The following is a 24,095-nucleotide window of genomic DNA, read 5'->3' as shown; positions in this document are numbered from 1 at the left end:
GATTATCCTGGTTAAAATTTAGCAGATGTCAAACAGACTAAATGTTCCAGCTTCAGGTTTGAGTTCCTGTGAGAACTGGAACTGCTGCTCATTCACAATAAGACCACTCTTCCTGTGTGTGTGTGTGTGTGTGTGTGTGTGTGTGTGTGTGTGTGTGTGTTTGTTGATGGTGTGTTCAGGTGGCTCTGAAATCACAATCATACCGAGGGAGCAGCTGGAGACTAGAAGTCCTACTTGATGGAACATGACATCACCCCAACTTCAGCATCCATTTTTGTGTCTCACTCAGGACTGTTTAGAACCACAGAACCTGGCTGGGACCAGCAGGCCTTCAAAAGTCCAGAACCTGTTTACTGAGAGGCAAAATTCATGTCTGTGTGGGTGTGTCTGATGACATAGTGTGACAGGAAATGATTCACTTCAGTCAAACCAAGGAAGGAGTCTTCATTTAGCACTTCCTTTACAAAATAAAAGCACCACATTCTCGGCTGGAGAGCGAACTCAAAGGTGGTTTTGTTCCAACCAAAACTCAGCAGAACTAAGGAAGGAGCTGGCCCGAGGCCACCTGCTTCACAAACAGAACTAGAGTCCAATGCCGAAACTCTAAATGTGATTAAATTAACCAGTCTGACCAAAGTTAACAAATTGATTACTGGGTCAGAACCAAACAGCCTAAAACCCAGCAGCATTCAGCTAGTCCAGGGCCCAAAGACCACTGACTCCCCAGTCCATCTCACTGCAGGGGTACAGTTCGTCTTTGGTTCTTTTCTCCAGAACTGTGTTCTGTTGAAGTTCTGAATCCATCCCAAAGATCCATGACTGATGGTTCTGCTTATATCAGAGAAAAAATCTGCTGCAGGTTACAAAGGTTCTGTTTGTTCTCATGTTGGACCTTTGGTACCTGAATGGCTGCTACTGTTGCTCCCTCTGGTTCCGACTTTATTATTTAAATATTAGTCACACTTTCCTGATCCGAGTCTCTAAAAGCATTCCAGAACCACCTAATCCTGATTGTTCTGAAAGAATCATGCAACACCCTCCTATCAGCCATATAGGTCAAAGGTCACATCGTTTCATTAATTCCATTGATTTGACATTTTTATCTTTTTATGACATTTTCACAGCTTTCCTGAGAGCTTAGTCTGTAATGGGCCAGAACATGTTCTGAAATCACCACAGAGCAGCTGTTTGTACCTGTTTAGGTGTTTTAATTGGACCGGTTTTTACCTGTTCAAACCAGCAGTTATGCGCACGTGTGAAGGAGCAAACCAAGCTTTATTTTGACAGGTCACACCGGAAGCTCTGAATGCGTGGAGCTTTTGTGCGCAGTGAACGGAAGTTGCAGCAAATCAGAAGTTGTTTGTTGATCATTTCAGAGTCATTGGGTTGGTTCTGATGTGATCCGGTCCGGCAGGGTTCGTTGAGAAACATGTCTGGGGGAGACCGGCGGGGTTACTTCCTGTTCCAGCTGCCCTCCTCGGTCAACTGGGAGTTCTGCCGGGTCATGGATGGGCTGTTGGACCTGGACTGGACCCGGTTTGGTGAGTAATACACCCGGAACCCACCGAACAGCTTGAGGTGACACAGAAACAATCAGATGGACCGGGTTTTACACCTGAGTCACGTGCTGCAGGTGAAGGCTCGGTTGAGTCATGTGATCAGTTAGGTTCTCGGAGTTCCGGTGGGGTTCTGTTAGAACCGGGGTGTGGCCGTTGCTCTGGAAAGTGAGGGCGATGGGTTCTGCAGGTTTGGATCTGTTCTTATGAGTTCCACAGATTCTGATGTATTTGCAGGTTCCAGTCTGTTTTTGTAAGTTCAGATCTGTTAAAGTCTATTAAAAGTCCAATAAATAAAGTCCACTAAAATCTAAGAGTCCACTGGGTTGTATTCTATTCTTCATTGGATTGGTTCTGCTAGAAACGGAACCAAAAACAATGAAGAATAGAATACAACCCAGTGGAGGCTCAAAACGATTCTTAGGTTCTGCCCCAGCAGAACCATTAAAATCTAACAGATCTGAAACCGTCGCAGCATCGGTTTCAGGTTTTTATGAACAGAACCTCTGAACAGCCTACAAGAAGTTTAAAAGGGACCCGGCAGTTTTCTAGTTCTGCTGATGTTTCTTCTGAGGGCAGTTTAACATTGATTAACGATCTGAAACCTGATTGGACAGTGGAACCATCAGTGACTGATGTCCAGCTGTCCTCAAGGTGGGACAGAACCGGTTCTGGAACTAAAACTGAAAATGGTCAGCTCCTCGTGAAGTGTCTCGGGTTATGTGCTCTTCTCATCATCACACTGAGCAAGAACAATGAGAACGTCACATCTTCTGACACTCAGTCGGTCTTCTATGTGAAGATGATTCAATCAAAACCAGGCTTAGCAGAACTGAGAACATCCTTCATTCACAATGATGTTGATTCTGAACGTTCTTCAGGCTGGTTCTCTCTTCTAAAACTGTGTGTGTTGGTTTTACATGCCTTGGTGTTTCTCTGGCCTGAAACATGAAATGAGAACTTGTAAAGAGGAACCATCTGCTCTGACTGTGACACGAGAACATGAAGCGTGAACAACAGGAAACTAAGCGTGTTCTATCTGATGTTCTGCTGCGACCCAAATTCATCTCAACATGAACCCAAGGAGACACTGTCATGTAGTTTTGTTCTTTGGCTGGTTTTAGATGGAACTTGTTCCTTTTAAAGAGTCCTTTTGATTTATGCTGTCCACCTAAAGTTCTTTAATCTGGTGCACTTTGTCCATATGTTCCTAACAGAGCACTTTGTTCTCAGACTGCAGGTTTACTGGTGGTTCCTAGAGTCTCTAGAAGTAGAATGGGAGGCAGATCCTTTAGTTATCAGGCTCCTCTCCTGTGGAACCAGCTCCCAGTTTTAGTCCGTGAGGCAGACACCCTGTCTACTTTTAAGGCTAGGCTTAAAACTTTCCTTTTTGATAAAGCTTATAGTTAGAGTGGCTTAGTTTATCCTGAGTTATCTCTGTAGTTATGCTGCTATAGGCTTAGGCTGCTGGAGGACATAATGACCACTTTCACCCTCTTCGCTACATTCTCATACTACTCTCCAATAATGCATAATGTGGAGTTATATTTTATGCTATATAAATAAACTGAATTTAAATTAATTAGATAAATGTTTTACAGAAAGTTTTTTCTGTGAATGCAGGAACATCTAGAACAGTTGTTTAAACCTCCCTAAGAAAGCTTTTAGGAATTTCGGCTCCATCAGCAACAAACAAGTTGTTAAAACGGTTTATAATCCAGTTTGAGACTGCGTTCAACTCTCTCCTGTCTATTAAACGAGATACAGACACCAGTAAACCATCTGAAACCGATCCGATTCCAGGGCTCCTGTCTGCCTTTATTCAGGTTCTGCTTTTGAGCCGGTTCTCAAACTGTTGGCCTAGTCTCTGAGGTGTGGTGGATTCAAAACATCTCAGGTTTAGGATAGTGATCTGGATTCAGGTTCAGAATGCTGACCCAAATTAATGTTTAGGATACCGATCTAGATTCTGGTTCAGGGATCTCACCTGGACACCAAGCAGGATTCTGGTTTAAGATCCCGATCCAGATTCTGTCTCAGGAAAAGAAATAAAAATTTGGTTCAGAATGCTGACCTGGGTTCTAATTCAGGATACTTATGTGAGTGCATTCTCAGGGTACAGTCTCAGGTTCAGGATACAGATCTAGGTTCTGGTTCAGGATACTGACCTCGGTCTGGTTTGTCCCTGCAGCCTCAGAGGTCCTCAAAGACCAGACAGTGGTGCGATTGGCTGAGCGGAGAGAGAGACGGACTGACTGGGTGATGAACCAATGGGAGAACAGGAACGGTCGAGTTGGGGAGCTGATCGACCTGCTTGAGTCTCTGCAGCTCTTCAGACCACGGGACGTCATCCTGAGCTGTGAGTTTTCCTGTAAGGTCTGAACTCTGACCTTTGACCAGGAGAACAGTCTAATGTTCAGCTCTGTTTCTCTGCAGGGATGCCAAATATTAATCCTCCTCCTCCTCCTCCCCCTCCTCCTCCTCCTCCCCCTCCTCCTCCTCCGTATGAGGTGTTGGCAGCTCAGCCCACAGGTAAGACCAAGCACCTTCTAACATCACTGATAACAACCAAGCAGCGCTCTGATTGGTCAGATGAATTGATGTTGTCGTTCTGTTCTAACCTTCAGTTGATTGTTCAGCCAAAGAAGAAGGACGACCGCTACCTGGACCAGCCCCGCCCCCTGTCAACCTGTATTCTGAGGACCAGCAGCAGACCCAGGTAACCCCCACTCCCCAGTCCAAACACACTGTGATGCACACACTACATATTAACAGTCGAGCGAACAGAATCCGTCAGGATCAACGGATGAGTTCGAAGGTGTGCATGGTTAGCGTGTTACTGATCCGACTGTCACAGAAAGCAGGAAGTTGTTCTCAGTCGGAAGGCTGCTGACCTGAACAAAAGATCCAATCAGAAAGACTCCTGAACCCGACTGATTCACCCAGCAGCGGTTTTTGATATAGGCCATATGGGCAGTTGCCCAGGGTGGAATCAGAGAGGGGTGCACAGGCATCATATAAAATATAACGTATCAGTTGCAGCTTCAACAAGTTTCTCTTGCTTTTATGCAAGTTGCCCCCTGCTAGAGACAGAGGTCATAGAGCCTGGAGATGGGGGGTTGAGTCTGGGGTTGGGTGATATGAAAGAAAAATATATCCATATTTCTTTACAGTAAAATCACAAACATGATTTTCTTAGATAAACTCTGAAAAGTCAGCACAGTTAACAGTGCAGTGTTCGTCCTGGTTGAGGCCCTTCAGTGTTGCAGAAATCTGGTGGTGAGTTTGGTCCAGATGCTGAGGTGGAGCGAGGAGCTTAGCCAACAGTGGGAGCCAGCTGAGGTAGTCTGGTCATCCTGTGGTAACCATTCCTAACATCTCCCAGAAGAGGTGTTTTGGACATACTCAGAGATGACCTGGGACTCTCTTCAGACGCTTGGATAAATTTTGGTGGAAGAGCTGAGAGAATTCAGCTGGAGATTCCAGTCTGATGATCTCCGATCAGACTGTTACTCCTGCAACGTTAGCTACGCTCTCCTCTGGACTGGACACAACTCTGGTTCATCCTTTTAGTTCATCAGTCATATTGTCAAATCGATTCACAGGTTAGAGTTCCTCAACTAACAGAGAACATTCCTCCGAAGATTATCGGGTACAGGAACTGGACCCGAGTGAAAATTAGCCAAAGTCCAAAAACTTTGAGAGACTTTCAGAGCGCATTGAGAACTGTCTACTAATAGATAAGCGGAAAGTTTGCTTCCCAGGAAGGAAAATGGGAAGGAAGGAGAGCTGGATCAGGAGTTGAGGAGTTTGTAGAGTTTAGCCTCTGAGGGAGCGAACCCATATTGAAGCCATATCAGTTGGGTTAAGCAGAACCTCAGAGTCCTTCTGATGGGTTCCTCAAAGAAGACTGTGAGTGCTGAGAGCAGCAGAGACACATCTGAATGTTAGATGGCGGTCTCAAAACACTCTGCAGATCACGAAGATAACCTAGCTCAGGAACTCTACCAGTTGCTTGAAGCTCATCCTAAATCCATAATCAAAGCACAAAGAGTCAGAAATCAGTAAAAAAAACTGGTGGAATAATGCATGAGAACAATCCAGTTCATGTAAGGATGATCGGAACCAGAACCTGCTAACAACACTGATCAATGAAATCATTTCTCAACAGCAAACACACTGCGCTGCTGGTGATCATGATGATGTCATTCCTCCTTTACCTGAGGCACCGTGCAGCACGATCAGCACCGTTATCTGCTGGACATATGAAGAGGTGCATGCTGGGACACAGGGGTTCTCGCCCAGCCTCCAGGTCGGAGAGGGAGGCTTCGGTGTCGTATACCGAGCGTCTCTCAGGAACATGGACTGCGCCGTCAAGAGACTCCGACAGGTCAGCCAACCACAGTGCAACAAACAAAGTTGCTTTCAAAACAAAACACTGCCCTCTACAGCTGGAGGGAGGAACTACACAAACACTTAACTATAATGAGGGAGGAAGGAAGTACACCAGTGGTGCCCAACTTGTCCCCAAAATCTACAATCCTGCAACTTTTAGATGCATCCCTTCTCCAACACACTTGGACCAAGTCAATGACTTGTTACCCGGCCTCTGCAGATCTGGATGACTGAAGGGGAATTCAGCCATTAGATTCAGGTGTGTTGGACCAGGAATGCACGCTAAAGTTGCAGGATAGTAGCTTTCGATGAATAGAGCTGGACACCCCTGAATTACACAAACACTGCCCTCAACAGACATTACCTGCTACAGGCAGGCAGAAGCTACCTAATCACTGCCTCCTTCAGCTGGAGGGAGGAACTACACAAACATTGCCTACTAAATGCAGAGACAGATATATACAAGTGCATCTAAAAAGGTTTGTGTTTAAAAAGTTCAGTTATTTTTTTGTCCCTCATTTCTATATTGAGTTATCACACACGGAGATAGATATTTCAAGCCTTTATTTTTTCTTGTACTGTTGATTCTGGCTGACAGAGAATGAAATCCCAACATCTAGAGCCTCAGAACATTAGAATATTACCTCAGATCAATAAAAAGGATATTTTAAAGAGAAATGTCAGGCCTGGTTGCACTTGGTCTGGGCCCCTTTTGCTTGAATTACTGCATCAGTACGCCGCGACATGGAGGAGATCAGCCCATGGTTCTGCTGAGGTGTGATGGAAGTCCAGGTTGCTTTAACAGCGGCCTTCAGATCATCTGCATTGTTGGTTCTGGTGTCTCTCATCTTCCTCTTGACAATAATCCATAGAGTCTTTTTGAGGTTCTGGTCCGGCCAGTTTGCTGGCCAATCAAGAACAAGAACACTATGGTCACTGGACCAGCTTTTAGTACTTTTTACTGTGTGGGCCGGTACCAAGTCCTGCTGGAAAATAAAATCAGCATCTCCATACAGCTTGTCAGCAGAAGGAAGTATGAAGTGCTCTAAAATGTCCTGGTAGATGGCCGCATTGACTGTGGACTTCATAACACCCTGTGGACCAGAACCAGGAGATTGCATGGCACCCTAAACCATCACTGACTGTGGAAACCTCACACTGGACTTCAAGCAATGTGGATTCTGCGCCTCTTCACTTTTCCTCCAGATTTTTGGACCTTGATTTTCAAATAAAATGCCTGAAAAGAGGACTTTGGACCACTAAACAACAGTCCAGTTCTCTTCAGCCCAGGTAAGATACTTACAGCCCATGTGTCGGATCCGTCTGTGTGTAGTGGTTCCTTATGCTCTAACTCCAGCCTCAGTCCACTCCTTGTGAACCTCCCCCAAATTCTTAAATGTATTTTGCTTGACAATCCTCTCAAGGCTGCGGTTCTCCCTGTTGCTGGTGCACCTTTTACTACCACTCTTTTTTCTTCCACTCAATGTTTTATGAATATTCCTGGATACAGCAAGCTGTGAACAACCAGCGTCCTTAGCAATGGACCTTTGTGGCTTCTCCTCGTTGAGGAGGGTGTCCATGACCGTCTGCTGATTATACAGATGTCCAGAAGTCTTCTCCATGATTGTGTGACCTAAGACCCAGAGTGAGAGACCATCTAGAGGCTCAGGAAACCTTTGCAGGTGTTTGGAGTTAATTAGCTGATTAGAGTGTAACACCATGAGTTTCCAAGATTTAACTTTTCACAATTTTCAGATTTTCTGAGACACAGAATTTTGGGTTTTCATTTTCTGTACAACAAAATCATCAAAATTCAGACAGCGCGTTAGCAACTGTCTGACTTATTTCACTGTAGGAGGAATGAATCTATATAATATATAAGTTTCACTTACTAAAATGAGGGACAAAAATCTTAACCGTTTTCTCAATATACACATTTTTAGAGCTACACCAGTAAAACCACTGGAAGGCTGTCAGGGTTAGGGTAAGCACCATCTCTCAGCAGTCAGCAAAGATGTTTTACAACTTGGATGGAATTGGAATGTTTGTAAGTGCCTCTGGATTTGTCTGAATGATTGATTATATATTTTTGTATATAAATTAGATTTTTTTAGTTTTTGTAAAGTGCCTTGAGACAACCAGTGAATAAAATAAATCACCTGTATTGAACTTGAATTGATGACCACTGTTGTTGTTTCTGTTGACAGGACTGCCAGATGGACTGGACCCTTTTAAGGAAAAGTTTCCAGACTGAAGTGGAGAATCTGTCTAAGTGTGTAAATCTGTCCATTAATGCTTCAGAGTGCAGATTTCACTGGCAGAGATTGATGTGTGTGTGTTGTCTTCAGGTTCAGGCATCCGAACATTGTAGATCTACTGGGTTTCAGTGAAGGAGGAGGAGGACTGATGTGTCTGATCTACAGCTACATGGAAAACCAATCACTTGAAGACCAGCTACATAATGTAACACACTCAGCACATTTACAAGTTTGTGTGTTAGCGACTGTCTGTTGGTTCTGTTTCATGCTGCAGCCATGTACGCCTGTCAGTGTGAGACGATGCTAACCGTCTGTGTAATCATGTGGATAAAACAGCTGGGTCAGCATCTTTTAATTTAGTTTGCTGACTTTGAGAGTATTTCTGAGCAGTCAGTATGCTCCCTGCTGCAGACAGCGTGTTCCCTGTTTAGACAATTAAGAAGGAACTCTCCTGGAGCCTTTTTGGAGACCATCTGAACTTACCTGATGTTAAACGCTGAAATAAAGCATTTTGGACCACTATGAAAGTTCTTAACTCAGATCATCCTGAAGAATAATGTAATCAAAGCACTTGCCAGTTATCGGTATCCCACAGTGTCTTCAAGTCATCACAACGAAATCCAGCAGATGAAGGTTGACGTGTAACTAAATGCGGTTCCAGTGTAAACCGGGGGTTAAGCCTCAGACTGTTGTACCTGGGTCCTGTTACCTCTTACACGAGTAACGGTTTGACTGCATTTACACAAGTTCTAACATGGTCCTTTATTCCACCCTCTGCTGGCAGTTACCAGAGTCTGACTGTCAGTAAATGTTTGCTGAGCAGTGAAAATCTGCTTAAAAGGTGAACTGGTGGGTGATGAGCCACCCGTTTTTGACCACTTATCCTACAAACAGTCACCCAATCATGAGATCCTAGCTGTCTTTTCCAGGTGTGTTGTCTATGTGTTCCAGGTGTGTTTCTGCATGTTCCCGGTTTGTTTCTGTCTGTTCCAGATGTGTTGTCCGTGTTTTTCATGTGTGCTGTCTGTTCCAGGTGTGTTTCTGTGTGTTCCAGGTGTGTTTCTGTGTTTTCCAGGTGTGCTACCTGTTCCAGGTGTGTTCCTGTGTGTATCAGTTTTGTTTCTGTGTGTTTCAGGTGTGTTGTCTGTGTTTTCCAGGTGTGCTACCTGTTCCAGGTGTGTTTCTGTGTGTTCCAGGTGTGTTGTCTGTGTTTTCCAGGTGTGTTTCTGTGTGTTCCAGGTGTGTTTCTGTGTTTTCCAGGTGTGCTACCTGTTCCAGGTGTGTTTCTGTGTGTTCCATGTGTGTTTCTGTGTTTTCCAGGTGTGCTACCTGTTCCAGGTGTGTTTCTGTGTGTTCCATGTGTGTTTCTGTGTGTTCCAGGTGTGTTTCTGTGTTTTCCGGGTGTGTTTCTGTGTGTTCCAGGTGTGTTTCTGTGTTTTCCAGGTGTGCTACCTGTTCCAGGTGTGTTTCTGAGTGTTTCAGTTGTGTTTCTGAGTGTTCCAGGTGTGTTTCTGTGTTTTCCAGGTGTGCTACCTGTTCCAGGTGTGTTTCTGTGTGTTCCAGGTGTGTTTTTGTGTGTTTCAGGTGTGTTTCTGTGTTTTCCAGGTGTGCTACCTGTTCCAGGTGTGTTTCTGTGTGTTCCATGTGTGTTTCTGTGTGTTCCAGGTGTGTTTCTGTGTTTTCCGGGTGTGCTACCTGTTCCAGGTGTGTTTCTGTGTGTTCCAGGTGTGCTACCTGTTCCAGGTGTGTTTCTGAGTGTTTCAGTTGTGTTTCTGAGTGTTCCAGGTGTGTTTCTGTGTTTTCCAGGTGTGCTACCTGTTCCAGGTGTGTTTCTGTGTGTTCCAGGTGTGTTTTTGTGTGTTTCAGGTTTGTTTCTGAGTGTTTCAGTTTTGTTTCTGAGTGTTACAGATGTGTTGTCTGTGTTTTCCAGGTGTGTTTCTGTGTGTTCCAGGTGTGTTTCTGTGTGTTCCAGGTGTGTTTTTGTGTGTTTCAGGTTTGTTTCTGAGTGTTTCAGTTTTGTTTCTGAGTGTTCCAGATGTGTTGTCTGTGTTTTCCAGGTGTGTTTCTGTGTTTTCCAGGTGTGCTACCTGTTCCAGGTGTGTTTCTGTGTGTTCCATGTGTGTTTCTGTGTGTTCCAGGTGTGTTTCTGTGTTTTCCGGGTGTGCTACCTGTTCCAGGTGTGTTTCTGAGTGTTTCAGTTGTGTTTCTGAGTGTTCCAGGTGTGTTTCTGTGTTTTCCAGGTGTGCTACCTGTTCCAGGTGTGTTTCTGTGTGTTCCAGGTGTGTTTTTGTGTGTTTCAGGTTTGTTTCTGAGTGTTTCAGTTTTGTTTCTGAGTGTTCCAGATGTGTTGTCTGTGTTTTCCAGGTGTGTTTCTGTGTGTTCCAGGTGTGTTTCTGTGTGTTCCAGGTGTGTTTCTGTGTTTTCCAGGTGTGCTACCTGTTCCAGGTGTGTTTCTGTGTGTTCCATGTGTGTTTCTGTGTGTTCCAGGTGTGTTTCTGTGTTTTCCGGGTGTGCTACCTGTTCCAGGTGTGTTTCTGTGTGTTCCAGGTGTGCTACCTGTTCCAGGTGTGTTTCTGAGTGTTTCAGTTGTGTTTCTGAGTGTTCCAGGTGTGTTTCTGTGTTTTCCATGTGTGTTTCTGTGTGTTCCAGGTGTGTTTCTGTGTTTTCCAGGTGTGCTACCTGTTCCAGGTGTGTTTCTGTGTGTTCCATGTGTGTTTCTGTGTGTTCCAGGTGTGCTACCTGTTCCAGGTGTGTTTCTGTGTGTATCAGTTTTGTTTCTGTGTGTTTCAGGTGTGTTGTCTGTGTTTTCCAGGTGTGCTACCTGTTCCAGGTGTGTTTCTGTGTGTTTCAGGTGTGTTTCTAAGTGTTTCAGTTTTGTTTCTGTGTGTTTCAGGCATGCTGTCTGTGTGTTTCAGGTGTGCTACCTGTTCCAGGTGTGTATCTGTGTTTTCCAGGTGTGCTGTCTGTTCCAAGTGTGTTTTTCATGTTTCAGGTGTGTTTCAGTTTTGTTTCTGAGTGTTATAGATGTGTTGTCTGTGTTTTTCGGGTGTGTTTCTGTGTGTTCCAGGTGTGTTGTCTATGTGTTTCAGTGTGTTCCAGGTGTGTTGTCTATGTGTTTCAGGTGTGTTTCTGTGTCTTTCAGGTGTGTTTCTGTGTTTTCCAGGTGTGCTGTCTGTTCCAGGTGTGTTTCTGCGTGTTTCAAGTGTGTTTCTGAGTGTTTCAGTTTTGTTTCTGTGTGTTTCAGGTGTGTTGTCTGTGTTTTCCAGGTGTGTTGTCTGTGTTTTCCAGGTGTGTTGTCTGTGTTTTCCAGGTGTGTTGTCTGTTCCAGGTGTGTTTTTGCATGTTTCAGGTGTGCTTCTGTGTGTTTCAGGTGTGTTGTCTGTGTTTTCCAGGTGTGCTTCTGTGTGTTTCAGGTGTGTTTCTGTGTTTTCCAGGTGTGCTACCTGTTCCAGGTGTGTTTCTGTGTGTTCCATGTGTGTTTCTGTGTGTTCCAGGTGTGCTACCTGTTCCAGGTGTGTTTCTGTGTGTATCAGTTTTGTTTCTGTGTGTTTCAGGTGTGTTGTCTGTGTTTTCCAGGTGTGCTACCTGTTCCAGGTGTGTTTCTGTGTGTTTCAGGTGTGTTTCTAAGTGTTTCAGTTTTGTTTCTGTGTGTTTCAGGCATGCTGTCTGTGTGTTTCAGGTGTGCTACCTGTTCCAGGTGTGTATCTGTGTTTTCCAGGTGTGCTGTCTGTTCCAAGTGTGTTTTTCATGTTTCAGGTGTGTTTCAGTTTTGTTTCTGAGTGTTATAGATGTGTTGTCTGTGTTTTTCGGGTGTGTTTCTGTGTGTTCCAGGTGTGTTGTCTATGTGTTTCAGTGTGTTCCAGGTGTGTTGTCTATGTGTTTCAGGTGTGTTTCTGTGTCTTTCAGGTGTGTTTCTGTGTTTTCCAGGTGTGCTGTCTGTTCCAGGTGTGTTTCTGCGTGTTTCAAGTGTGTTTCTGAGTGTTTCAGTTTTGTTTCTGTGTGTTTCAGGTGTGTTGTCTGTGTTTTCCAGGTGTGTTGTCTGTGTTTTCCAGGTGTGTTGTCTGTGTTTTCCAGGTGTGTTGTCTGTTCCAGGTGTGTTTTTGCATGTTTCAGGTGTGCTTCTGTGTGTTTCAGGTGTGTTGTCTGTGTTTTCCAGGTGTGCTTCTGTGTGTTTCAGGTGTGTTGTCTATGTTTTCCAGGTGTGTTTCTGTGTGTTCCAGGTGTTTTCCAGGTGTGTTTCTGTGTTTACCAGGTGTGCTGTCTGTTCCAGGTGTGTTTTTGCATGTTTCAGGTGTGCTTCTGTGTGTTTCAGGTGTGTTTCTGTGTTTTCCAGGTGTGCTGTCTGTTCCAGGTGTGTTGTCTGTGTTTTCCAGGTGTGTTTCTGTGTTTTCCAGGTGTGCTGTCTGTTCCAGGTGTGTTGTCTGTGTTTTCCAGGTGTGTTTCTGTGTTTTCCAGGTGTGCTGTCTGTTCCAGGTGTGTTTCTGCGTGTTCTAGTTGTGTTTCTGTGTGTTCTAGTTGTGTTTCTGTGTGTTCTAGTAATGTGTTTTTATGTTCCAGGCATGTATGGTTCTCTCGTGGCCTCTCCGAATCAGTATTGTGGAAGGAGCTGCAGCAGCACTTCAGTTTCTGCACTGCCCCCCCTCAGGTCAGGAACCACTGATCCATGGAGACGTCAAGAGGTGAGGAACCTCCCTCAGAGTCAGCGTACACTCTACATGTCATCGTGGAGCAGCACATGCTGCTTTGTTTGTCAACTATACATGACGACCACTCATTAACATGTTCTAATTTGACCTTTACAGTAACTCAAGTAAGAGTCACGATTCATATTCAGTAAGTTCCTTCATCAACAGAACCCTCCTCTGACTGAAACCCAGTTTTTTTCTTCAATTAGATGTTCCAGTAGATAGCAGAGGGTAAAATACGTTTTTAACACATCGGGTATCTGTAACAACCAATGTAATACACATATACAGGGAAAGCAATTCCAAACCAAATTATGAAGTAATGAAGTGGAACAGTGCAGAGAAAAATAGAGCACATATTTTTTCTCATAAAACCAATAAATATTGCACTCAACCACACAGCCTCTAGGCTCAATCACTGCACAAGACTCCACTGCTGAAGAAAAACCATGTTGAATATTGTTCACATTTTGCTGCAGAAGATCTGGACAACCCAGTGAAATCCTGAGAGAATAAACTTTGGTCAGATGAGACCATAAACATCATGTTTAGAGTAAGAAAGGTTCTGCACATCACCCCAAAAACACCATGCCAAAAGTGAGGTTTACAGGTGGGAGCATCGTGTTGCGAGACAGCTCACAACTCGATGTGTTGGCTTACCTGGATTTTATCAAAGCAGGTTTGCACTCATTATTGATGAATGTGTGTAAATGAAAGTATAGTTGGTTTATTTGAAAGTATGTGAGAGTGTGAAAGTGTATGTGTGTATGAACAAATAGGTATGTTTATTGTATAGGTGCAAACGTGTGATAGAGAAATGATAAATCTCTGGAAGTCTTTAATAACTGAGGGGCGAGGTTTGTTACGATTGTATTGTATTAGTTTATGTTCACTGATTCTCTTCTCTCATACATTTCCATAAAAAAAAAACAGTTAGTTTTGATTAATATCAACCTGTTAAGGGACTACAGGTGGAAATTAGCATCTTTTGCTATAACCTGGCACCATGCATATTTCCTGTTTTTAGGTCAATGTATTGCTGTGCACTGTCCCTGTACAAATAAAGGAAATCATCATCACAGAATAGGGTTCTGGCAGACTTTATATAACTGAAGGATGAATGAATTGAGAAATGAACCAGGATGTTCTTGATAAGATTCTGAAGATGAAACAACTTTCGATTTCCAAGCAAGAAAGTAGTCCCAAACACACAGCCCTGGAGGCTCTTTATTGGTTTTAGAGAAAGAAAGGAAAACTGGTGGAATGCGCTGACTTGAATTCAATGAAAGACCTATAGAAAGAACTGAAGGTCAGAGTCCATAGAAAGGACCCTCAGAACCTTCACGGTTTGTGTGGAAGAATGAGTCAACTCCTACCTGAACAATGCTTGTCTCTACTTCGTCCTTACAGGAAACCAAAAAAGTTTTTTCCACAAAGTATTTAATACATTTCTGTCATGGCGTTCATTATTTCTTTTCTCTGTCATTCCAATTTTTTACCTATAATTTCATTTATGGACTAATTAGCTTTGACTTGTCTGTATAAGTGGGTTAGTTGGGTTGTTGTCGACATCTGGTTTGAATTTTTTTCAAAAGAACTATCAGAAATATATTTACAGAGAAAAACATTGGCATGTTCAATTCTTCTGTTTTATTGGTTAGCACTTTGAAATGTTTAAATGTCAAGTGCCCTAGAAATAAAACATATTGTTATTATTGGTGTTGTTATTGCTTCTGGTGTAACACACACCATTTTCACTCAGTTTTTTTTGCAGCCCTAGTGGCCTTTATTTGATCATTTTTGGACAGTAAGTGGTGGGTCGGCGTTTTTCTGTGTGCAGAAAACGCTGCTGGGGCCAGGATTCGATCCCTCGACAGCCTGATTCGAGGACTAAGGCCTCAGTGCATGAGTTGCATTCTTAAACCTCTACACCACCACCACCGCATCCTTCACTGAGATACCTCTCTAATCTTTGTGAAGGTTCTGTCAGACACTAAACTAAAAGGTGACACGCATAAACCTTCATAAGAACCAGAAAAACGAACGTGTAGATATTTCTGATGCATTTAATAAGAAACCAAAATACTAGTACTCGTACTCGTCGTCTTCTGCTTTATCCGGGACCGGGTCGCGGGGGCAGCAGACTCAGCAGAGACGCCCAGACGTCCCTCTCTCCAGACACCTCCTCCAGTTCCTCCAGGGGGGAGCCCAAGGCGTTCCCAGGCCAGCCGAGAGACATAGTCCCTCCAGCGTGTCCTGGGCCGTCCCCTGGGCCTCCTTCCGGTGGGACGTGCCTGGAACACCTCCCGAGGAAGGCGTCCAGGAGGCATCTGGTATAGATGCCCAAGCCACCTCAACTGGCTCCTCTCGATGTGGAGGAGCAGCGGCTCTACTCCGAGCTCCTCCCGGATGGCCGAGCTCCTCACCCTATCTCTAAGGGAGTGCCCGGCCACCCTACGGAGGAAGCTCATTTCAGCCGCTTGTATCCGGGATCTCGGACCAAAATACTGATGACTAAAAACTGCACGTGCACAGAGAAGACCAATAAGAACATCACTTCACTGACCATCCATCTGAAGTCAGGTCAGAGATGTAACGGCTCCAGCAAGGATGTGTAGATGGCTCTCTCCACTAAGCTTCCCCTGGAGGATCCCAAGGTGTTCCCAGGTCAGAAGGGATCTGCAGATCCATATTTTCTCCACTCTGTTGGCCCGCCAAAGAGTTCTGGCTCTGCCTTGTTGTTAGTGATGGTGAGATAAAGCTTCATGAACCACTGAAGCTTTCCATCCAGGTGGTCCACTAGTGAGCCGAAGCTTCAAGATGCTTCATTTGCTCTACCCTGCCATCAAGTGGACAATAAATGTAAACAGGCAGAGAGGTTATAATGACATGACTGGGTTGTGAAGCATGTTTAGGATGCCGTTGAATAAATTCTGATACAGCGGCTGAATGTGAAGGGAAGGTGGAAACAAGCAGGGGAGGGGGTTGCTATGCCATTATGCTTGTGTTATTTTGCTTATAACCGTACTAATGTTACTAGGGACAACAATTTAACAAAAATCTTTCTGTAACTCAACACACTTCGAAGCCTCGACACAGAAGGATAAATCACTATTTGGGTCTCCTCCCAGTGGTACGTGCCGATAGAGGCCTAGTGGTTGGAGAGAAGGGCATTTTTTCCTGTAGAGGCTGCAAGTACCCTGGTTTGAATCCCACAGCCTGCCCCTCTGGGTCCCTGAGCAAGACTCTTATCCCCAAAATGTCCTCTGGGTGCTGCACAGTGGCAGACCATTGCTCCCTAAGGGACAGGTTAAATGCAGAAGAAAAATGTTGCTGGAATGTGCAATGACAAATAAAGTTTGTATTATTTATTATAGAAAACAAGCACATTGAGGTGTCCAGGATCGTCTTGATTAGATCAGCTAACTCATTTGGATTTATTTTGGGAAACTTATTTTTAGAGAAACTTATTTTGTGTGTTGCCCTGCGATGGACTGGCGACCTGTCCAGGGTGTATCCTGCCTCTCGCTCATAGACTACTGGAGATAGGCACCAGCTTCCCCGTGACCCACTATGGAATAAGCGGTAGAAAATGACTGACTTATTTTTAGAGAATCACATTTCAACATTTCCAAGACCAAGGAGATAATGATGGACTATAGGAAAAGAGGGTGGCTGACTTCTTTAGATAGAAAAGCTTTTTATCCAGTTTGAATAAATAAATGAATCTGACTGTTGTGAAGTTTCTTGAGACGACATGTGTTGTGAATTGGCGCTATATAAATAAAACTGAATTGAATTGAATTCCTCTTACTGGGAGTCCACATCAAGGAGAACCTGGCATGGAGCGTAAACACCCCTGAGCTGCTGAACAAGACCCAGCAGAAACTGTACTTCCTGAAATTCTACTTCTAGAGACTCTAGGAACCACCAGTAAACCTGCAGTCTGAGAACAAAGTGCTCTGTTAGGAACATATGGACCAATCAGATCTCTGATGTATGATGGAGCTAGATCATTAAGGGCTTTATATGTGAGGAGGAGAATTTTAAATTGTAATCTTGATTCTTCCAGGTTTATATGTTTTTAAGGTATACTCTTCCTAACTGAGCTCAACTGGGATTTATAGATACTGTAAATAAATCTGGATATCATCAGCGTAACAATGAAAATTTATCCTATGCTGCCTGATAATTTTACCTATTGGAAGCATATATATAGTAAAGAGAATTGGCCCAAGTACTGAACCCTGTGGTACTCCACAATTAACCCTGGAGTTTAAAGATGATTTATCATTTACATGAACAAACTGGAATCTGTCAGACAGATAAGATTTAAACCAGCCTAGTGCTGTTCCCCTGATCCCTACAGCATATTCCAGCCTTTTTAAGAGAATATTATGGTCGACTGGATCAAATGCAGCACTGAGATCTAACAGAACCAGAACAGACACAAGTCCATTATCTGAGGCCATAAGAATATCATTAGTGACTTTCAGAAGAGCTGTTTCAGTGCTATGATGAACTCTGAAGCCTGACTGAAACTCATGTTCTATTTCTCTGCAGTTCTAACATCCTGTTGGACCAGCATTGGGTGCCAAAGCTTTCGGACTTTGGTCTGGCTCGGTACGTGCCACGCATCCCACCTGGCTGCCCGACTCAGACGGCCTCTGTCGGTAAAACGACAACTGTGAGAGGAACGCTGGCATATCTGCCCGACGAATACGTGAGGAAAGGAGAGCTGTGCACGGCGGTGGACGTCTACAGCTTTGGAGTGGTGAGATACCACGGCGCCTGAAGGCAAATGCAGTCTGTGTGTCATCGGAGACATCTGAACTTGGCCTGAATGTGTCTTGTGTGTGTTTCAGGTGCTGCTTGAGGTTCTGACGGGGCGGCGAGCTCTGGAACAGAACAGGACGTCTAGAGACAGATACCTGGTGAGAGCACTCATCTGCTCACATTTTTATTTTTGGTAAATTTATAACATCACAGAAAAGGAAAATAAAATAAAACATTGTTTTATTTTCTATAAACTGATAATTTACCAAAAAAGGAATAAGCTGAAGCCAAAGTTTATACTTGTCATAAATCAGCAGAATATAAAACTACTGCTGTCTTCTTACACACATGTACATACATATATGATTACAGTATACATGTATACATCTACAGAGCAGTAGAAGCTGTTATAATTTTACATTTTAAAGCTCAGCAGAGAAGCAGATGATTAAAACTCATTCATTTAATTCCTTCCATAGTTTTACAGAAATAACTGCAACACATCTAGATTTAACTCAACTTTTCTCTGCAGCTCATTCACTAATCATCAGACCTTAAATGATGTTTTCTCTATTCACTTAAAAAATGTCTGAATTCCTGACGGAAGACTTTAGTTCAATATCTACACATTACCTGAGCTTCGGTGGCGATGCTGGTAAGGGTTCGTCCTGTAACTGGTGGGTTGCTGGTTTGAATCCCCGCTCTGTCTGTCCCACCTTGTCTGCTGAAGATGGTCAGAGGGCCTGGAGGCGCCAACTGTATGGCAGCCTCACCTCTGTCAGTCTGCCTCAGGGCATCTGTGGCTACTTTATACCTCTTATTGTAAACAATTTTCCAATCGATTTTGCAGTTTTGTTTCTGATATATTAAATGTGGGGCTTCCAACTAGCTGTCCAAACTTATACCTAAGAATTTGGTCTCATAAACTCTTTTGATTTTAGCTCCATTTATGTGTAACTTTACATTAATGGAGATTAAGTTACCAGAAAACATCATAAATGTAGTTTTTTATTTAGGGATAGCTTATAGCTTTTTCTGCTAATTGCATTAATTTGTCCATACTCTTTCCAAAACAAGAAAGGGTTGTATCATCAGCAAACATCATAACTTTCAACAGAGTTGATGCTGTACAAATATAGTTTAAACAAAGCCCCAGCAGCCCCAGGCAAACAGCCACAAGGCACCACCCCAGAGGTAGGTCATCAGTGATGCACAGGAGCAAGGTAGGGCACAGAACCCCCCGACCCAGCACCAAAACCTTCTGCGCAGACCAAGCCCGGGAACTCTGTCCTCATGCCGGCCTGGTGTGCAGACAATTTCTGGCAGCAAAAAGGCTCAGCACCAAGCAGGAAAGACCTCTCCAGAACCCCCAACAAGCCCGATATCCACCAGGTGCCTCTGTAGTCTAGTCAGAACTATGATGGACCAAAGGAGGGAAGGCACAGTACCACCTGCTGAGCTAGCCCCAGGGAGGGATGCCAATCAGAGCCCAGAATCCACCACTCTTGGACATGGCGTTTGCATGTGTGTGTGTGTGTGTGTGTGTGTGTGTGTGTGTGTGTGTGTGTGTGTGTGTGTGTGTGTGTGTGTGTGTGTGTGTGTGTGTGTGTGTGTGGTTATGCGAAACGTAAGTCTAAAGTTTAGTAAAATTGGGGTTTTGGTTTGCAGAAGGACCTTGTGGAAGAAGTTGATGACAGTCCAAACAGCTCTACCCCAGAAGCATGGAGGAGACACCTGGACCGACGGCTGACTGCAGGTCTGTGTGAGAGCTCGGGTCTTAGTGCTGGTTCTTAGAGTGCTTGCTTGACCGTTCTCCTTGCAGGAGGTACCACTGAGCCTGATGGATACCTGCAGGTGGCGACACTGGCCCGAAAGAGTCTGAACAGACAGAGGAAGAAAAGACCGGCTATGACTGAGGTCAGAAATCTGTAGAACCCACACACTTTCAAACCACACCTGACAGGTTTTTTCATTTTGTTACCCATCCTGTTCCAAACTAGCTTCTTCCCAGATGTATTCACAATTTTGGGTCTGCAGATCCGGGTCCAGATTCAGGTCTAGAGTTCTTTACATAAGGTTCAGGCTTAGCGCTAGAGATTATATCTAGAGTCCCTCAGGTTCTGGTGAAGGTTTTCACTTGGTTCTTTACTCCGCAGGTGTTCCACAAACTTCAGGACCTCCGCGGCATTTTGAGGAAGAACTCCTCCAGCCCCCGACTACCCCAGCCCCCCCACCAGTCCTTCCCCAGGCCCCCCCGCTCCCTGGACTCCTGTGTTACTGCTGGTTCACAACAGACTCTTCCTTCCTCCTCCTCCTCCTCCTCCTCATCCTCCTCTGCTTTTGGGGCCCTCACCCCTCCTCACCCGCTCCACTCCTCCTCCCTCGGCCCCCCCTCCCTGTCCCTTGCTGGCCCGTGTGAAACTGATGAGAGCCGAGGGTTCTCTCAGTATGAACTTCAATCCCAGTTCAGGTCCAATGGAACCAGTTACAGGTCTAAGAACCAGTGTCCAGCTGGACCTGCAGGGTCTCAGCTCAGCCAGCCTTCCGTTCCCACTGAGGACCAGTACAACTACCCTTTCCAACCCAACAGCACCTCCACGGACAGCTCTGGGCCCGGAGCAGCAGCAGGCGGGTTCTCCCCTGCTGGGTCACTGCAGTCCACCTCAGCTGGACCAACAGGTAGGTGTTCCAGACTCGGGTTTGTTCTGGTGTGTCTGATGAACTGTTCATAAGAATATGTTTGTTCAGTTCTTGTGAATCCCAGCAAACAACGACTGTTGGAGAAAAAGAGTCAGTACAAGGAGGGTTGGATCAGAACCCCAGAACTGCTGTCCTTGGAGGACCTATGTACGTAATCACACACACATTTCTATCCTTATTAGGACATTGTATTTTCTTCCATTCATTAAGCCCTGGTTGTGCCCATCCCGTGACTCTTACCTTCACCTAAACCCGGTTCTGATTCTAGCCCCAGCCCTAAACACAGAGATCTACTGCATTAGGACCAGAACCCTGTCCCCATGAGCTCTACTGGTCTAACCAAAGGTTGCAGTTTGATGGTCGTGCCCATCTTCTGGTCAGCTAGCTTCAACACATTGTTCTGTAGTTTGGAGATCCGACTCCAACCAGCCGGTTTTCATAAAGCTTAGAGGTTGGCCGTATCTACTGGCTTCCTCAGGTCCAGAAACACCGCAGCCAGAACATTCCCTCCATCCAATGACTGCTGAATGTTTTCTTGGCTCTAAAACCTAATTGTTCTGAATGAAAGAGTTTGTTTTGAACCTTCTCCTGTAGCTTTGAAGAAAGAGTTAAAAGAGAAACAGGAGGACAGTTAGTTGTGATTTCCTGCTTTGAATTCTAGTGAAATGTTTCTAACAGATATATGAACAAAATGAGTCAATGGTTTGGTTTATCTGGAAATCACATTATGTGTCTTTTACCTTGGAGTTTCCATAGACACCATGTTAATAGTTTTAACTGTTCTGTGAATTCTTCTGAAAATAATTCCTCAACCTTATTAATAAGTAACCGCAGTAATCTCATATTTAATCTTCTTCTTGACCAAAAACAATTTCTTTAATGGATCCAGTCAGGTCGCTGACCCCAGCACCACGACTGGTTTGGTGCAGATTTCACTGATAACTTAAAATGATGCATCAGAAATGTCTGTGTTGGCTCTACTGGTGCTCTATTAGATGCAGTTACTTAACAGAATATTCTAACTGACAGGCTAAAGAAATGGGCAGGATTATCTGGTACTGGGCTAAACTGGCCCTGAACTTCGGACTGGAACCAGTTTATGACTTTTGATAATTATAAAATAAGACAAACAAAGATCGCATGAGACTCTGTGGGTCTAAAGACCACAGAACCAGCAAAAACCTGAGAACATCAGACACCAGAATAAAGGGTTTCCTGTTTGTTAAAGGATACAATCTAAACTCCTGTTGATGATCCGTGTAGAACTAAATGGTCTCAGGCCAAATATGTTTCAGAGGTACTGATTAGGTATGGACCACGTGGACCTCTCAGGTCATCATAGAGCTCCTTACTCTGTGTTCCCAGAACCAGAATTAAATGAGGAGAGGAAGCTCTCTAACAGCTACCGTCACATAAAGGCCAAAGGTTCCGGCTCATTTCCATCATGTCCTTCTGGTTGATGTCTTTAAACAGTTTCTTACTGATCATGATCACAGTCCTGACCCGAGTATACCGGTTCTGTCAGATGGAATAGGCCAATATTCCAGCAAACTATAGTAACACCCAAAACATTTGACCCACATCTTTTGGTTTAAGAGGCAATTCTACCAAATTCGGAGGAAAATATCTGAATTTGAAGAATGTTTTAAACTTTTTAACGATTAATGTTTGTCAGTCAGTCATTTTCTACCACTTCTTCCATAGTGGGTCGTGGGGGAGCTGGTTCCTATCTCCAGCAGTCTATGGGCGAGAGGCGGGCTACACCCTGGACAGGTCACCAGTCCATCACAGGGCAACACATAAACAACCATGCACACACTCATTCACACACCTAAGGGCAATTTAGAGAGACCAATTAATCTAACAGGCATGTCTTTGGACTGTGGGAGGAAGCCGGAGTACCCGGTGAGAACCCACGCATGCACGGGGAGAACATGCAGACTCCATGCAGAAAGACCCCCGGCTGGGAATCAAACCCAGGACCTTCTTGCTGCAAGGCAACAGTGCTACCAACTGCGCCACCATGCAACCTGCTTAATATTTGCAGTTATCAAAAATAAAGCATTTATTTAATAATATCTGACCCAAAGGTTCCGTCGGATTTAAGGTCAGATTGAGGAAAAATGGTTCTCTGTGTTTTTACACCCTGGATGGAAATATCCCCATTCAGTTACCAATGATTTTACCAGCAAAGGTCCAAGAGGCAAAACATAAACCAGTTCACACTCACACACACACACACACACACACACACTCGTACCTGGCTGTCAGGAAGGTTCCATCTTAGTTCTGCTGGAGTCCAAATGGTGAATGAACTGAATTTACTCAGTGCTTTTCTAATCTTACCGACCACTCAAAGAACTTTACACTAGAGCCACATTCACCCAATCACATGCAGGTCGTTAGGAAACCTGGGCTTGGGTGCCTTGCTCAGGGGCACATCAACATGTGGCAGGAGGAAGCAGGGGTGGAACCCATGGCTTCCAGACTATACCCACTGGGCCGCAGTCAGTTCAGGGTACAGTCAGGATTTAAACCCCTGGTTCAGTTCTGGATGCTCCACCACAGATCTGTTTCTCTATCATCTGTTCTGGAGAGAACTTCAAACTCTTCTGACATGGAGCATCTGTTCTGGTTCCTGGTTCTTGGATCTGCTCCTGGTCCCTGAAATTCCTTCTGTGAAAGTTTTCTTTACCAACTGTCCAAACGGTCCTAACACATCAGGACCAGTTGGTCCCATCAAACATGTAAGGTCACAGGGCTGGTCCACTGGTTCATGTCAAACTTAATTCATCAGCAGCACCTTTAAGACTTTTAGTTGCTTACATGGCTGTGGAGGGATTCTGACCCGCTTGTCTTCCCAATGTTGCTTCAGTTTAAGTATTTGTTCATCAGAGTCCTGGGTCCATTAGGGACAGTTTAAATGTCCAGGTGGATCGAGGTCTGTAGTTCTCCTCCAGCAGGTACATTAAAGCAGAATATCCAGTCTGTCGCTGATTCAGTGTCTCCTCATGGTTCTGTTTCCTCAGATGGAGGGAGGAGCTCACAGGATCTCCGAGGACCAGAGGAAAGTGATGAGTTGGAGTATCTTCCTGCTGGTCGCTCCTGATGGGTTCCTGTGATGGAGCTGGCAACATTTCATTGTTCTGACTGATTAACCCCAAACTGTCGTCTGTAATGGAGACAGTCCAGAAACACTGATGATCTGCTGCTTGCTGGAATGTAAACACTCATTTATTCAGATGGAAGAAACACAGAGTGTTGCAGTGTTTTCGTCCTGTTGGTGCTGAGCAGCTGCCTTCATCAATCAGTTCCTGGGGTAAATGTTCCGATTACACATCTCAGCTCCTCTGTTAGAACTTGGGTTCCCCTGTAGCAGTTTGGCTCAACCCAGATTTTTATGTAATCACTTCAGTTCTTCTGAACGTTCATCTGATGAACCATATTTAATATTGTTTGTGAAACTTTCTGCTGAAATTTTTTGATGCTAAATAAAAAGAGACACAGAAGAAAACACGTTTGATTTGTGTCGTAAACTGCAACAAACCTGAAGAACTGGAGAGAATTCCAGGAACTCTGATGTATCTGATGTTTGGACTGAACCAGATCAGCTGTTCATATCAGTTAACTAAGAGAAAACCTGAACCAGTTTGTGTTTCTGTAGAAAAATATGGCAACATTTCCCTCTGAAGCTGTCATTGGTTCTGTTCTCCTCTGTAGGATCA

The 24,095-nt window shown here is 44.5% G+C and overlaps 1 protein-coding gene across 2 annotated transcripts; it reads left to right on the top strand.

Annotated features, from left to right (window-relative positions):
* The first annotated feature begins 1,308 nt into the window (after positions 1-1,308).
* Positions 1,309-23,884, top strand: irak1 (interleukin-1 receptor-associated kinase 1). 2 transcript variants are annotated; one of them, XM_047377631.1, is made up of 15 exons: positions 1,309-1,541; positions 3,748-3,915; positions 3,993-4,088; positions 4,184-4,275; positions 5,728-5,946; positions 8,159-8,223; positions 8,300-8,414; positions 12,767-12,888; positions 17,458-17,668; positions 17,760-17,828; positions 19,339-19,426; positions 19,493-19,587; positions 19,827-20,349; positions 20,419-20,517; positions 23,400-23,884. In XM_047377631.1, exons 1-15 carry the CDS (start codon positions 1,430-1,432, stop codon positions 23,477-23,479), a joined length of 2,154 nt encoding a protein of 717 aa, XP_047233587.1. In that variant the 5' UTR covers positions 1,309-1,429; the 3' UTR covers positions 23,480-23,884. The 2 variants fall into 2 exon arrangements, with proteins under 2 accessions (XP_047233587.1, XP_047233598.1); XM_047377642.1 differs by lacking the exon at positions 20,419-20,517.
* Positions 23,885-24,095: the final 211 nt, after the last annotated feature.

The sequence above is a fragment of the Girardinichthys multiradiatus genome, chromosome 1 (genome assembly GCF_021462225.1).
Source record: "Girardinichthys multiradiatus isolate DD_20200921_A chromosome 1, DD_fGirMul_XY1, whole genome shotgun sequence".
Lineage (NCBI taxonomy): Eukaryota > Metazoa > Chordata > Actinopteri > Cyprinodontiformes > Goodeidae > Girardinichthys > Girardinichthys multiradiatus.
This window is presented reverse-complemented; position numbering and strand designations above follow the sequence as displayed.

Coding starts and splice junctions, on each gene's coding strand:
- irak1 (XM_047377631.1), top strand. CDS start 1,430: ATGTCTGGGGGAGACCGGCGGGGTTACTTCCTGTTCCAGCTGCCCTCC. Junction 8,224..8,299: donor GAAGTGGAGAATCTGTCTAA/GTGTGTAAATCT, acceptor TGTTGTCTTCAG/GTTCAGGCATCCGAACATTG. Junction 17,669..17,759: donor ACGTCTACAGCTTTGGAGTG/GTGAGATACCAC, acceptor TGTGTGTTTCAG/GTGCTGCTTGAGGTTCTGAC.